Raw genomic sequence first — 13352 nt, 5'->3', positions numbered from 1 at the left:
GTTCGTTGCAAAAAAGGTGAAGTTACAGGCTGGCCATTATTATATTTGCTGATGTCGTGAGCTCCTATTAGATGAACGCACTCTCTGGACACGTCATTGTGCACTTCCGCAGAATCTTATGATGATGGTAATTCCGCCTGTGCTAATATAATAATGCTTGTTTTCGACACAAAGGCAGAAAGGTGAGCATGTCTGCCTCACAGTTTTGAAATGCGGGGCTCTAATCTATGTGCTCGCTTGGGTTTTCTCTAAGTTCTCTGATTTCTTCCTTCTGAACATGCTAGTCAGTGTTTTTAAGCCTTTAATCAGAGGGCCTTTAAACGGTGGCAGGTGTGTGCTGACCTCCATTTAACGCAAGTTTGAATGTGATGGGTTAATTCTGAACCCAACCATAACCTCAGTTATTAGAGGGTGTGTACACTTATGCAACAACCTTATTTCCATTGTTTATTAGTATTTCCTCTCCTGAAATGATTTGACAGTAAGTTGTATAAAGCCACAGGTCACATTAATGGTCAAAGGCTCTCTCTCTCTCTCTCTCTCTCTCACTCTCTCTCGCTCTTGCTCTCTCTCGCTCGCTCGCTCGCTCTCTCTCTCTCACTCTCTCTCTCTCGCTCACTCGCTCTCTCTCTCTCTCTCTCTCGCTCACTCTCTCGCTCTCTCTCGCTCACTTGCTCTCTCTCACTTTCGCTCTCTCGCTCGCTCTCTCATACTCGCTCTCTCGCTCTCGCTCTCTCGCGCTCTCTCTCTCTCTCACTCGCTCTCTCTCTCTCTCACAATCACAATCACACCTAGGGCCAAGTTAGAGCGTTCCATCAACCTATCATACATGTCTTTGGAATGTGGGAGGAAACCGGAGTACCCGGAGAAAACCCACACATGTGGGTGATCATGCCAACTCCACACAGGAAGGCCAGAACCGGAAACGAACTCTGCACCTCTGAACTGCGAGGCGGACGTGCTATCCGTTCGTCCACTGTGCTGCCAGGAAGTACAATGACTGTTAAATATGGCCTTTTAGAGCAGTTGATAGTTAACCTCCCAAAGTGTTTTTGTTTTTATAGGCTATGCGTGTATTGATGTTTCCTTTAACCTTTTCAGAGCCAAAGTCAAACGGATTTATTTTCTTTGTGATGTGTGTTCAGACTTGGGGGGGGGGGGGTGAAATGGGGCGCCCCGTTCACTCGTGCCGACGGGGGCCATGTTATTTCCTCAGTCTTCCCCCCCTCCTGGTGGGCAGTTCCATGTCTCAGTTTTCACTATTCATTATAAAGGAGGAGTTTGCAGCATCGAGGCACTTATACCTCCACTGGCAGCGAGCGTGAGTGATTCTGGATTGTTGACTGGCCTCCGATCCGAACTGGGATAAAAGAAGGGAAACTAACCAAAAAAAAAAAATTGGCAACATGGCGGTGACAGGATGCACGCAATGCATTAAATATATGTTATTCTTCTTTAATTTTATTTTCTGGGTAAGTTTTTCCTTTTCATTTGAACCTTTTAATCTTTTGAGTTCCAAACTGAATTTGTTTGACTGAGCTACGTAACATTTGAGTCCATTAAGGATTCGATGCGGCGCATTTGCCAACTTGCTTGGCGAGTTGTGTGAAGGGCTCGAGTAGGAGAGAAGCATCAACTGAGGAGGCAAAGCGCACCAAATGTCGCTCGAACCCCGCAGTTATTTTCCGCATGGGCAAGCAGCAGTGACAGAGGAAGGAGACGGGAGGATTTTATGCTGCGTGGGTTTCAGTCTAAATATTTACTCCTCCTTTCTTTACATCTCACATTAACCATGTGACCTCATCAGAAATTGAGTAATGGCCTACAAGGAAAAAATTCTGAATTGATGGATGATTTCTCACACGCACCCCCTCCTCAGAATTAACACTTAAAAAAGAGTCACTGAACAGCGCTCTGAGAAATTTGGGGGAAGGGCTGAGCAAAGCTGCCTTTGAACTTTTCACCAACTCACGCAGGAAACGCTCAAGCACCACTTTTTGTCGCTAAGTAACTTCTCACCATCACATAATGCTTCCCGAAAACATGTTTTGCATTCTTTATTCTAGTTTCCCAAACCCCCTCCGGAATTGACCAGCTCTAAATTTCCACTCGCTTTTTCTCGCTACCTTTTTTTAGATGAACGGCATATCCTGGAGACGCCACACATGAGTGTTTCCTCTGTTGCCTTTGCCCGCCTCCTTGTCATTGTGAAAAACTGCCATTTTTCATGTCGAGGATTTGGCTTCCTGTCTCTCGGAGAACAATGCAATGCGCTCATGGCTCTATATGTGTCGATGAATTTGTGTTAACAGGAGACGAACGACAACTTTGGCTTATGTAACCTCTGCTCAATCACGCCGTGCGTTACGATGTTGCACATCTCAGCCTGTGGTCCGCATTCCTTCAATGAGATAAACGGAGAGGAGATAATGTTGAAGAGTTGGTCTTTGGAGGCCGTGGACGGTGCTGTAGGTCACCGCCATGTCAGGATGTCCTCTCATCACTTTCCTTAAAGGCCAGCGGAGAGCCAACAGCCTCCCAGTGAAGCGACACACACACAAATGTTGGCAAAAAGTCGAGACTACTAATTTGATTTTATGAGAGTGATGTCGCAACACAAATCACTTTGGGTTTCTCCTTGAGTGATTCCACCACAGGACTGAGAAAGACGACGACATGACGCTGACAGTGTGCCTTCTTTTGATTGCAGCTGGCTGGAGGAGTGATCTTAGGAGTGGCCCTGTGGCTCCGTCACGATAGTCAAACAGGCAACCTCCTCATTCTTCAGTTTGAAGGCCAACAGGCACCGAGCACCTTCTATATCAGTGAGTCAAGTGATTCCTCACAGGGAAATGCACATTTTATTTTCGAGGGCGAAAATGGGAGAGGAATTCTGTGATTGGCTTTTGACGACTTTGCGCATAGGAAATGACGCAAAATGACATACAAAGTGCCGTCATCTTAAAATCTGAATTTACGGTAGAGGCAGTGTTTTAAATGACATTTTCATTTTGTTGGAATAATAATTACAAATAAAATAAGGTGTAATTACTCACCCTTTGAGAATCCCCAAAAAGACAGATATGACACAAAACAGGAATGTTTTTCAAGTAATTTCTAAAGTGCTCTTTACATTGTCCTAAGTCTGAAAAAAAAAAAAAAGTGTAAAGCAGGGAGCACGAATGCAGAGCAGCAACTAAATGGAAATGGTTAGTTGTACAACTTTAAAATCAAATTTGGAGTAAGTGAGCCAAGTGCCTGGCATGGCCCCAATGCAAGTGGACAGTAACAGCGGGAAAAACAATTGATAGCATGTACAGCTTTCAGCAAAACATAATAGGTTCTCATGTGATGTGATGAGTTTTGATTCTTAATTCCATCACTTTATAAACCACATTTTGCTCTCCTCCAAATTTTCCCGAACCATCAACCCAGCTCACATGCAAAATATTCTTTTAACTCTGACACCTGCCGCCAATTTGACACCTTTTGCCAACAGCATGCAATCGACACAAACAACAATATTAAAAAAACATTTTTGATGAGTAAATGACAGGGTCCATGGTGACCATTACTCTAAGTGAGTAAAAGAAGATTTTTGATATTGGATCTGAATGAAGTGATCGTTGAGTAGGCGCCCATCTCCAAAGTCCATCTTAAATATTTAATAATAGGAAAGGAAATGTTGGTTGGAGGAGAATGTTAAATGAAGGCTTGGCACGTGTCCTTATTAAATCATATTTGATTTTCTTTTATAAATGGATTCAAACTTTGAATTTGCTCAGTCATGACTAACAGACATCTCATCTCTCAAAGTGCTTTGTTTGGTGGATTAAGAACGCACAAATATGAGGGCCCACTTTCACACTCCAAACTTGCATTTGACCGCTAAGAAAAGCCCAGGAAACAGAACCTGCGTAAATCCGCAGCGTGACATTTTTACCCGGCTGTTTGTCTGACACTCCGAAGGTGTGCATTCAATCTGACACCCCGCTAGTCCTTAAAAAACAGACGAAGAAAAAAAAAAAAAAATGGGCTCCCATGCTCCATTGAGAGAGGCCAGATGTTGTCAACAGATGTTGCGGCTGCTGTGGGCACGGTGCAAAAATAAAGCCGGCATGTGTGTTCACCTGCGCTGAAGTTTTTCAGCGTTCATTTGTTTCCTTGACAAAAAAAAAAAACTGAATTCCAGAATCAGGAATGTGCTCCTCAGGTTGCCTCACCGCTTCAACTAATGACACCCGTCATTTTCCTTCAGTCACCCACAAGCTGGCCCCAAAACATGCGAAACATGATCCAATTCAAACATTTTCCATCATGTTGCCTTGTTGTGGCGCTGAACTGCCGTGAACCCACTCATTTCAATTTGGCCCGCTCGCTCTCCTCCCATACTTGCCTCCTCGCTAAGTATAAGGACGCATCACAAACTCCAGCTTTTTATAGTGGAAAGGCCCACTAGTGATTTTGGAGAGGCCCACCCAAGCGAGATCAAGGGAATGTTTCTTTCTTTGGCCCGCCCTTAAACATACACCCCAGCATAATTCAAATAACCTTGGACATCTGCACATTAACCCTCAAATTAGAGTTTAGCCTGGATGTTTTTAGCACGCTGGCACGGCAACCCGGTGTTTATGTAAGGCTCAAAATACATATTGTCCAAACTCTGAGGCGGTGCTTGAGCGCTGTTGCTGCTGACAACACCGCTTGAGGAAAGCTCGCAACCAACAATCTTCTCAGACGTGTTTCAGCGCTGAAAAAAAAGGAAGGGCAAGGAAACTCGTGTTGATGGCCAATGTTAAATTTTGGAGACACGCCTCTTAACTCATTCGCTCCCATTGACGAATAAACACGTCAAAGATTTTTATTTTTTTATTTTTTTTACTCGGCTGGTAGTGAATGAGTTTAATTGAATTGGCTTGACTTTCTGACAGATCCCCTAATTCTTGAAGGGGACCTCAAGGAAACATTTTTGTTTGCTATAACATGTTCAATTTCGCCCCACTCGTCTAAACGCAAAATCTTTACTTTCTTTCTTTACTACTCTTTTGTTTTCATCAATTTTAGTCGACAAAATGGCCCCCTCCTAAAATAGATGGATTCATCTGCTTCATTCTTACGTCACAAAGAATTTAAATTATAGTGAGTTTTTATTTCTGTTTTTTTTTTTTTTTTTTTTTGTTGATTTTAATTAGTTTTCAAGGGGGGGTTGTTAGTTTTTATTAGTTTTAGTTTTTTCAAAAACATTTAATTTAAGTTTAATTGCCCAAAACAAAAACGGACATTTTCTTTACAATTAATTAGTTTTAATTTGTTTTGTAAACATAAAATGTGATTTCAGTGAGTTTTCATTTTTCTAAATCATTTTAGTTTTTATTTTATTTTGTTAATGAAAATGTTTTTTAAATTTTTGTTTTAGTTATTTTTTTGGTTACTGAAATGACCTTGGTTTAGACAAGTTGGGCCACACAGAACATATTACGGCAATGAAAATGTTAGCTTTAAGTTCCCCTATAAATTTTTCATCATACCAAGATGTATTATACTATTAATTGCTTTCAACTTTGTAGAAAAATCTTTTTTTTTTTTTTTGCTGAGTTTTGTATGAGAAGAATGGTATTGCGTAACCCATTTAAGTAAGCTACACGATATACTGTTCTCTTTCTTTGCAACTGATGTGCTTTTATTCGTTCCACCATATCTCCCAACAGCAATGTACTAAACCAAGTGGGCAATAAATAGTCAACATGCTTTATAATAAAACCTCACAACTGGAATAAAATTTTAGCGCCTCAACATCCATCATCGGAATCGCTGCATTGTCTACTTTCATTGTCTACTTTCTCACGCTAAAGGTACACATTAGATTGGATCTATTTTGTTGATAAATTGATTAATCGAGTTGAGGAAAAAAAAAAACATTCTTTGATTTCTATCCCATAATTGAAAAACACGACATTATTTCATGTTTACTGTATAAACATACATTAATAATGATTCAGTTATTGGTTTGTCTGAAAATAAGCAAAAATATTCATTATTGTTTTCCAAAGTAAAAGCAAATGTGATCTTTTAAACACAAAGATAATCAATCTGCTTTCACTTCAGAAATCTGAGAATATTTACTGTTGGGAAGTTTGAAATTGCGACCATTTGAAAAATATTAAAGAAGACAAAGTCGCTGAACGATTAATCGGTTATCATTCCAGTTGACGATTAATGTGATAATTGATTACGATCAGATTAATTGATTCAGCATCACTACTTCACAACCAGAAATGTCAATTTTGTAAACAAATTCTGTGCATCAATTGACGTTAATGCGCCACATAAGGCTAATCACTGGATTTCTACTTTTTTTTCCAATTACTCTTTTATTTTCTGTTTATTACCGTATACCTTCATTATTCTTAGGATTATTTTGAAGCACCATAGTGGACCAGTGATGGTAGTGCTCACTGGTACAGCATGTGTGCTCATCCACTTTCACTCTTATGTGCCTCTTTCAGGAAGGCTTATATAAAGTAATGAGTTCTTTTAATGATTAATCCTTATCATAAACCAACAAGCACTCCCTTAGAATGGGACCAATGCGAAAGGCAGCATCAACTTCACTTTTGCAGCCCTTTTTTGAAAATAGTGGATGCAAAGAGAAGAAGAGAGACATCCAAGTGGGGCTTTTAGTGTCCGTCCATCCCCTCCTCCCCCTATAGCGATTACACAGAGAGACAAGAAATAAATGAACTTCCCCGGTGTCGTCTCAATGGCCTTCAAACCTCAAAGGGTGTTGTCATAGTAATGGAAGGCAGTGGAAATAATGGCTGCTTTTGCCACATTGCTGGGTTACCAAGCCTGCTAGCTGAGTTCACTCGAACAAAACAAAAAGAAAAAAACTGAAAGAGGAGGGTTGATGGAGGAACATGGATGGTTTGTGCGTGTGCCGTTTGTGAGGTCTGCAAAGAGTCGGAATGTGTCTTTTTTTTTTACCACTGTTAGGCTGGATTAGTGTGGAGGTGGTTTTCTCAAATCAGATTGCGCCCAAAGCATCTGCCTGAAAGGATTTCATTCTTCAAGTGTCGTTTCAATAGGGAGAAGAAGATAAAGGGCAGAAGGCATTATTAGAATTATTGAGTTTTAAAAGTACTCGGACACAATGTTGAATCTGTAACTTTTTTTTTAACCTATATCTTACTTTTACCTCGTGAATTCTGATGTGATGTCAGTGCATAGAGAATATCATATTGAATTGAAAAGAGGGGAACCACAACCACATTATTGACTGAATTGGCACAGTTATTAGAAATTTGAATATTCCATTAAACATAGTCAAAATTATATTTCTCATAGAAGTTAGGTAGCTCTTGACACTCCAAATAATAGAATTCAAGATGTTTATTTGTACTACGCAAAGTAAAATCTAGATAGCAGCACTGAGCAATCACATTTTTACTTCGCGAGTCTCCCTTCACTTTTACATTTAAGAATGTGAAACATTAAAAAAAGAGAAAAAAGATCAATTTGATTTCATGAAAGAAATCCTGAAGATATGCACCAATGGACATAAGCACCATTTAAAAACAACAAATTAAAAACCACTAGGCATTCGTGTTCGGCAGTCATAATACTCAACATAATTTGCAAAGAAGCAGGAATTTGACTATTCAAGAATGGCCGGTTGCAGAGGTATTCATTGCACAATACAAACTTGCTGTGTTGTGAGAATTTTAGCTTTTGTTCAATTTCCTTTGTATTATTAGTATGAGTCGTCGGCCTTCCGCTTGAAGTCACTATATCTAGATGCGTTTATCTTTGCCGTGCTCACGTCTCCTGTGTGGGATGGATAATTCAGGGGGTGAGAGGTCAGGAGGGGTTTATTGTATTGAGTGGGGGGGACTGTTGAGTATGTCTGGAAGGCACTTCCCGGCCCCTTCTTCCAACACGGGATCTGGGAGCTGTTTATCTCCAGGATGTCAATAATGTCGTGTCACCCTACAGGGAGGGCGAGAGACATCCAGGAAGACAGTTTGTGGATCAATGAACAGGGAACATAAACGCTCTCAGTTGTCTTTGTCGCCTCCTGGTGGTGAGCACACTCCATTGCCTCATTTGTTATTTCATTTTGGTGTGTGCGTGTGTTTTGGCAGGTGTCTACATACTGATAGCTGTAGGCGCTGTGATGATGCTGGTCGGCTTCCTAGGCTGTTACGGTGCCATTCAGGAATCTCAGTGCCTGTTGGGAACGGTGAGGATACAAATTACACTATCTGAACAAATGTCTTGGGACACCTGGGCTGACTCATCCATTAGGAATCCATGTTAATTCTTTTCAGATCTTCACAGTAGGGTAAACATGCACTTGTTTTATGTTGAGTGTTGCAAGAAGCTTCTATGATTTGCGATGAAATGAGTGAGTCCGGAGGGGCTCAGTGGAAGGAGGAAGAGAATTGCGAGCATGTCTCCGCGATGAGGGCTGACGATTGAGAGAAATGCTTGTTTGGATGGGGGCGGGGTTTTATCTCTTGCACTTTCAGCGATTAATTGACTTATTGACTAACCGTCATTGCGGAGTGGTAAAGTGGTGCATTGACTCGTCATCGAGTTGAACCCTTAATATATGTGCACGGGTCTTTTCTGTAGACGCTAAACTGCCCATCGGTGTGAATATGCTAGATGTCCCAATGTGATTGTCCATAATATCGTTTTGTTTCTAATAAGGCCCGACTGATTATTCAGCCGATATCAGCCATTTTAAAATTGACAAAAAAAAATGTTTGCCGATTTTTCTCACTTTTGCAAAGGACAAACTACTGTAGTCTGCCTGATTTCATATAGTTATTGTTGTAAGCGTTAAGTTACTTAATTTATTTTTAATTAATTGGCCGATTAATCGGTTATCAGAATTAATTATCGGAATTGGCGAAAAATATCGCCAAATACCGGAATGAGCATGGGCCAAAACCTGAGGACTGTAATTCCATTCTAAATCTTTTCTGCAGTTCTTCTTCTTTTTGGTGATCCTCTTCGCCTGTGAAGTGGCTGCAGCCATCTGGGGTTTCATGAACAGAGACACAGTGAGGACTCATTTGCAACAGTTGCGCACCATGTCAGTGATTCGGATTGACGATAACCACAAGCTTTCCGCAGATCTCCAAAGAATTGATCAACTTCTATGACTCGGCGTACATCAAGGCTGTGGATGTTTCGGGCTCTCCCAGTAAAGACGCTGCTATCAAAGTTCTGGATGTTTTTCACAACACGGTGAGTAAACGTCTCTTAAAAACCTGGTTATGTAATTTTTGTAGCCACCTAATTGGGTGTACGAGATCAAAAAAATTGTGGTGAAATGCCATCGTTGCCTCGCTAAATAGCAGTTAAAGAGCACAGACAAAATAAAATTTTTGTACTAAACTAAACTATGCAGGTGTACCTAATTTTGTGGCAAGTAAAGGTACATTTGGATGATTAAATTGTGATTTGTATTCTTGGCCTTCACTCCAGCTCGACTGTTGTGGTAAAGGAGACGACACAGCGCTCTTCAAACAAGTTGCTGGCACTTTGTGTCCCAAAAAGTCTCCAGAAGATTTTCTGAGATCTCAGGTAGTGAAGGCTTCCTTATTCTGTTTCATTCCATTACTTTTGCTTAGTGTTACAGCCAAATATTTAATATATTTTTGTTCTTCATTTCACTAAACCTTGTTTTCTACATTCTGTATTTTACATACTCGTAATTAAAATATTTATACACCGCCTACTACCCAAAGTCACCTGGAATAGGCTCCAGTACCGCCGCAATAATAATCCATATAATCACGATAACCTCCACCTTTATCAATATTGTTTTTGATTTTGTGTGTAATTCCTCTGAACATTTGAAAGAAGTGTGAAAACATAAAGTATTTCAAGATCTGCCTCTTTTTTGGTTTAGAGATAAGAGAGAGACTTTTTAATGTCCTGACCCTCTCCCATCCTGCTTTTTACGCCTACAGAAAGCAATGGCTGTATGCTCATTTTATGATGTACAGTGGACCCACGCATTTTTGCGTACTATGATTTTTTTTTTGTCCCCCCCCCCCCCAAACAGAGCTGTCACGACAAACTGATCGAGCTCTTTTCCGAGAAGCTTTACCTGATTGGTCTGGCCGCGCTAGTGGTGGCCGTCATCATGGTGAGCTGTGTGCCTTGTCGTCTCCTTGCATGCCAACCCAAGACCAATGTGAGTCAAATGGGATTTTTCTTTGTTGTCTTTTAGATCTTTGAGATGATCTTCACCATGGTGCTTTGCTGCGGGATCCACAACGCCCCAGCGTACTGAGCCCGTACAGTGATGAGGGCCCTGACTCATTGATGGACGTATATTGTTTTTTTTTTTTTAATGCAGTAGTTCCTCTTTTCTATTTTGAGAACCCAGCATGATGGATATTTCTGCTTGTATTTTATTTTATACTAGAAAATACAATCAAGATATTGTCTATTTATCATAGGGCAAAACCACAACTTCTTATATCTATGCAGTGTATATACAGTATGCTGTGTAATAGTTTCCTGCATTAATGGTATTTTTATGGCTGTATAAATTGTACATATGCACGTTTTATGTTGATAGCAAGAGAGGCCATGTTTGATTGGGACATGTCTCCTTGTTGTTTTACAAAACGGGACCCAGCAGGGGTTCAACAGTCACCGGTCAACTTTACTATCTTCTCACACCGCAGTGTGTTTTCAGGCAACTTTTGTTGAATAAACCATCTCTGTGCTGTATTATCTGTACAGATTATTTGTCTTCTGCCGAAACAACATTGTGAGAGAATAAAAACGTGACTGCTTTTAGTGCATCATAAATAATTTTGGTTTGGAAAAGTGCACATCTTGAGGTATCAAGCTGTCACTGTATCAATGTCAAAACAGTGGCATTCACAGACAAACACAAGATGACGCGCGAATTCCCTGGAAGTTGATTTATCAACTGTAATGCCTTACATCACCACAAGGAGGCACACCGATCAACATCTCTTTTCTAAACCATCACGGTTCGTACACACCCACAACATTCAAAACCCAACAAACTTGTATATCTGGCAGAGGCACACCCAATGCACTTTTCTCGTCACCGAATCTTGATGATGACGTCACAAGCTCGAGTTCCGCAGGTTTGGACCCCTGCTGAGTCTTGGCTCTCTATGATATGCAATGCAGTGATCAACTAATTCGTTCATTGCAGTTTTTGGTTGTGTAAGGGAACGTTAATGTTTATTTATCCGTGAAGGTAGCCCTAGGGAGAGACACATGAAACGTAACCTGGTTTTTCAATTACTTGTGTTATAATTTTTGGGGCTCTAAGGTGCATGCCCACATATCAAGTAAAAAATAAGGCATAAACCAAGTCATTTTTTTTGTGATTTAAAATGTGTCAGTGAGCTGTTTTGTAGCCTTCGTTGGCCACACCTGTTACATAACCATGTGTATTTAGCCCTTATTTGCATAACAAAGATTCACAGAGCCTCCCTATTCATAACATGATGAGCAAGGCTGAGTAAATAAAGATCAAGAGACACTTTCAAGCAGAGGCTGTGTGAAACACTCCTTTACAGGCACGTGCATTAATAGACCCCTAGTGGCGCTACGGCACCAGCCCACGAGAAAAGTGCCCTTTGCCTCCAGCACATTATTTTCTTCATTTATTAATATTTAAAAAATGAAAAAAAAAATCTGTCATCAATTTGCATTGAAAGTCTTTTGACATCAGCTGGGTATTTATTTGAGATCCTTGTTTTTATTCGATTTTATTTTTGAAAATGTTTATTAATTTTAGTTTTAGCTATTTTTCAGACATTTTCATTGACCATAATAACCTTGTTAATGACTCAAAGCAACAAAGACCAATCCGCTCTGCACTATTAGGGCATCGCAGGTGTAACACATCCTGTAACCGGCGAAGTCGGGCCTTCAAAATAAAAGCGTACCAGTAAAAATAACAGTTACACCACCGAATATTTTATTGCGGTGTAACACTGAAAATTGCGGTAAATGTTTGTTTCTATAGGATACGAATTAGGAGTTACTGACAAGAGGCAGCAAACAATTACCACAAACACGATTACATTGTTAAGAGTTAAGACTTCTGGTTAAATCGCAGCATAGGGATTGTTTTAAAATAAATGTTCGTCTCGTTTAAGGCTAATAAAATTTACCAGGCCTTCTTCCTTGTAGCTTTTAATGAGAGCAATGGCGTGTGACGTTTCTGTGGCACGATGCATCCATTGTGTGCAACCGACCGCAAAGTGTGCGGGAGCAGCTCAAGCAATGACGTCACTTTTAAGAATTTTTGGACCTGATAAACTAGAACAATCATCTGATCTCGATTAGGCAACGGCGATGCATGATTAACTTTATTGTAATCTTTCTGGGGTGTTGTCATTTTCAATTCAGCTTAAAATGTTGCCCAAGTTGATTTAATATTTCCCATTATTGATCCTCACAGGTCAGATTATTGACACTATATTGTATAATGAAGACATATACTGTACCTGCACTGGATATACGTTGCTGTAATTAATACAGTGGTCAGCAGAGGTCGCTGCTTCAGCTACTCCAAAAGTCACGTATATTGTACAATACATTCATTAATAATGTAGTGATGTTTTCAAGAACTTGAAATTTAAATTGGCACCAGAATGACGATACAACACAAAATTGAATATTTTCATGCGTTTATTCTGTACAAAAGTTTGAAAGAATTCTGGATGAAGAAAGAAAATGAAAACGTTCATTTAATATAAAACCAATCTACTCAAAATGTGTCATTCAGATATTTTTGAAAAATCCCCAGATCAAGATGTTGTGATGGAATATCTTCCTGATGAAAAATACTTCTCATTGTAATGTATTCCAAAACAAAAATACAAATTTTATTATTAGTCAACACTGTTGATCATAAAAATGTGTTTTGATCTGGCAGAGGGACAAGAGAGGATTACTACCACCTTATTATTTGCAGTTGCCTGGCGACCGTTTGCAAACGTCAGGTTGTAACTGTCGTGTGTCAAGACAAATTCTCCCACATTTACATGAGATCCCCTCCTTAAAAACAACATTGTACTCATAAATAACCAAAGAGAATGCTGGCAAAATTATTTCGAGGTCACTGCCAGCGTTCATTCTATAGAATTGCTTACTTTTATTTGATTTGACTCCTGACTCTTTCTGGCTACAACAAAGCTGTGCCGCTGCACTGATGTTGATTGCTTCAGTTTGCTCTTCATATTGTGAATGCATTTAAGGGCTGCTCTCTGTAATTTAGGGGCTCTTGGGGGAAAATAGAGGATTTTATTTATTTATCTTTTGGGTCATAATTGACT

At 40.0% G+C, this 13352-nt stretch overlaps 1 protein-coding gene across 1 annotated transcript; it reads left to right on the top strand.

Moving 5' to 3' along the window:
* Positions 1 to 1290: 1290 nt before the first annotated feature.
* On the top strand, positions 1291 to 10755 carry LOC148335034 (CD81 antigen-like). The gene is made up of 8 exons (XM_088297576.1): positions 1291 to 1472; positions 2711 to 2825; positions 8142 to 8239; positions 8994 to 9068; positions 9142 to 9255; positions 9496 to 9594; positions 10079 to 10162; positions 10247 to 10755. Exons 1-8 carry the CDS (start codon positions 1407 to 1409, stop codon positions 10307 to 10309), a joined length of 714 nt encoding a protein of 237 aa, XP_088153702.1. The 5' UTR covers positions 1291 to 1406; the 3' UTR covers positions 10310 to 10755.
* The last annotated feature ends 2597 nt before the right edge of the window (positions 10756 to 13352 follow it).

The sequence above is a fragment of the Idiotropiscis lumnitzeri genome, chromosome 6 (assembly GCF_059441095.1).
Source record: "Idiotropiscis lumnitzeri isolate Australia: NSW breed Sydney's pygmy pipehorse chromosome 6, RoL_Ilum_1.0, whole genome shotgun sequence".
Lineage (NCBI taxonomy): Eukaryota > Metazoa > Chordata > Actinopteri > Syngnathiformes > Syngnathidae > Idiotropiscis > Idiotropiscis lumnitzeri.
Note: the sequence above shows the minus strand (reverse complement) of the source record. Positions and strands in the feature narration are given on the sequence as shown.

Bases quoted from the DNA above. Each gene is read 5' to 3' on its own strand.
- LOC148335034 (XM_088297576.1), top strand. From the start codon at position 1,407: ATGGCGGTGACAGGATGCACGCAATGCATTAAATATATGTTATTCTTC. The intron at 8,240-8,993 runs GTGAGGATACAA...TCTTTTCTGCAG, and splicing joins CTCAGTGCCTGTTGGGAACG to TTCTTCTTCTTTTTGGTGAT. The intron at 9,595-10,078 runs GTAGTGAAGGCT...CCCCCCAAACAG, and splicing joins AAGATTTTCTGAGATCTCAG to AGCTGTCACGACAAACTGAT.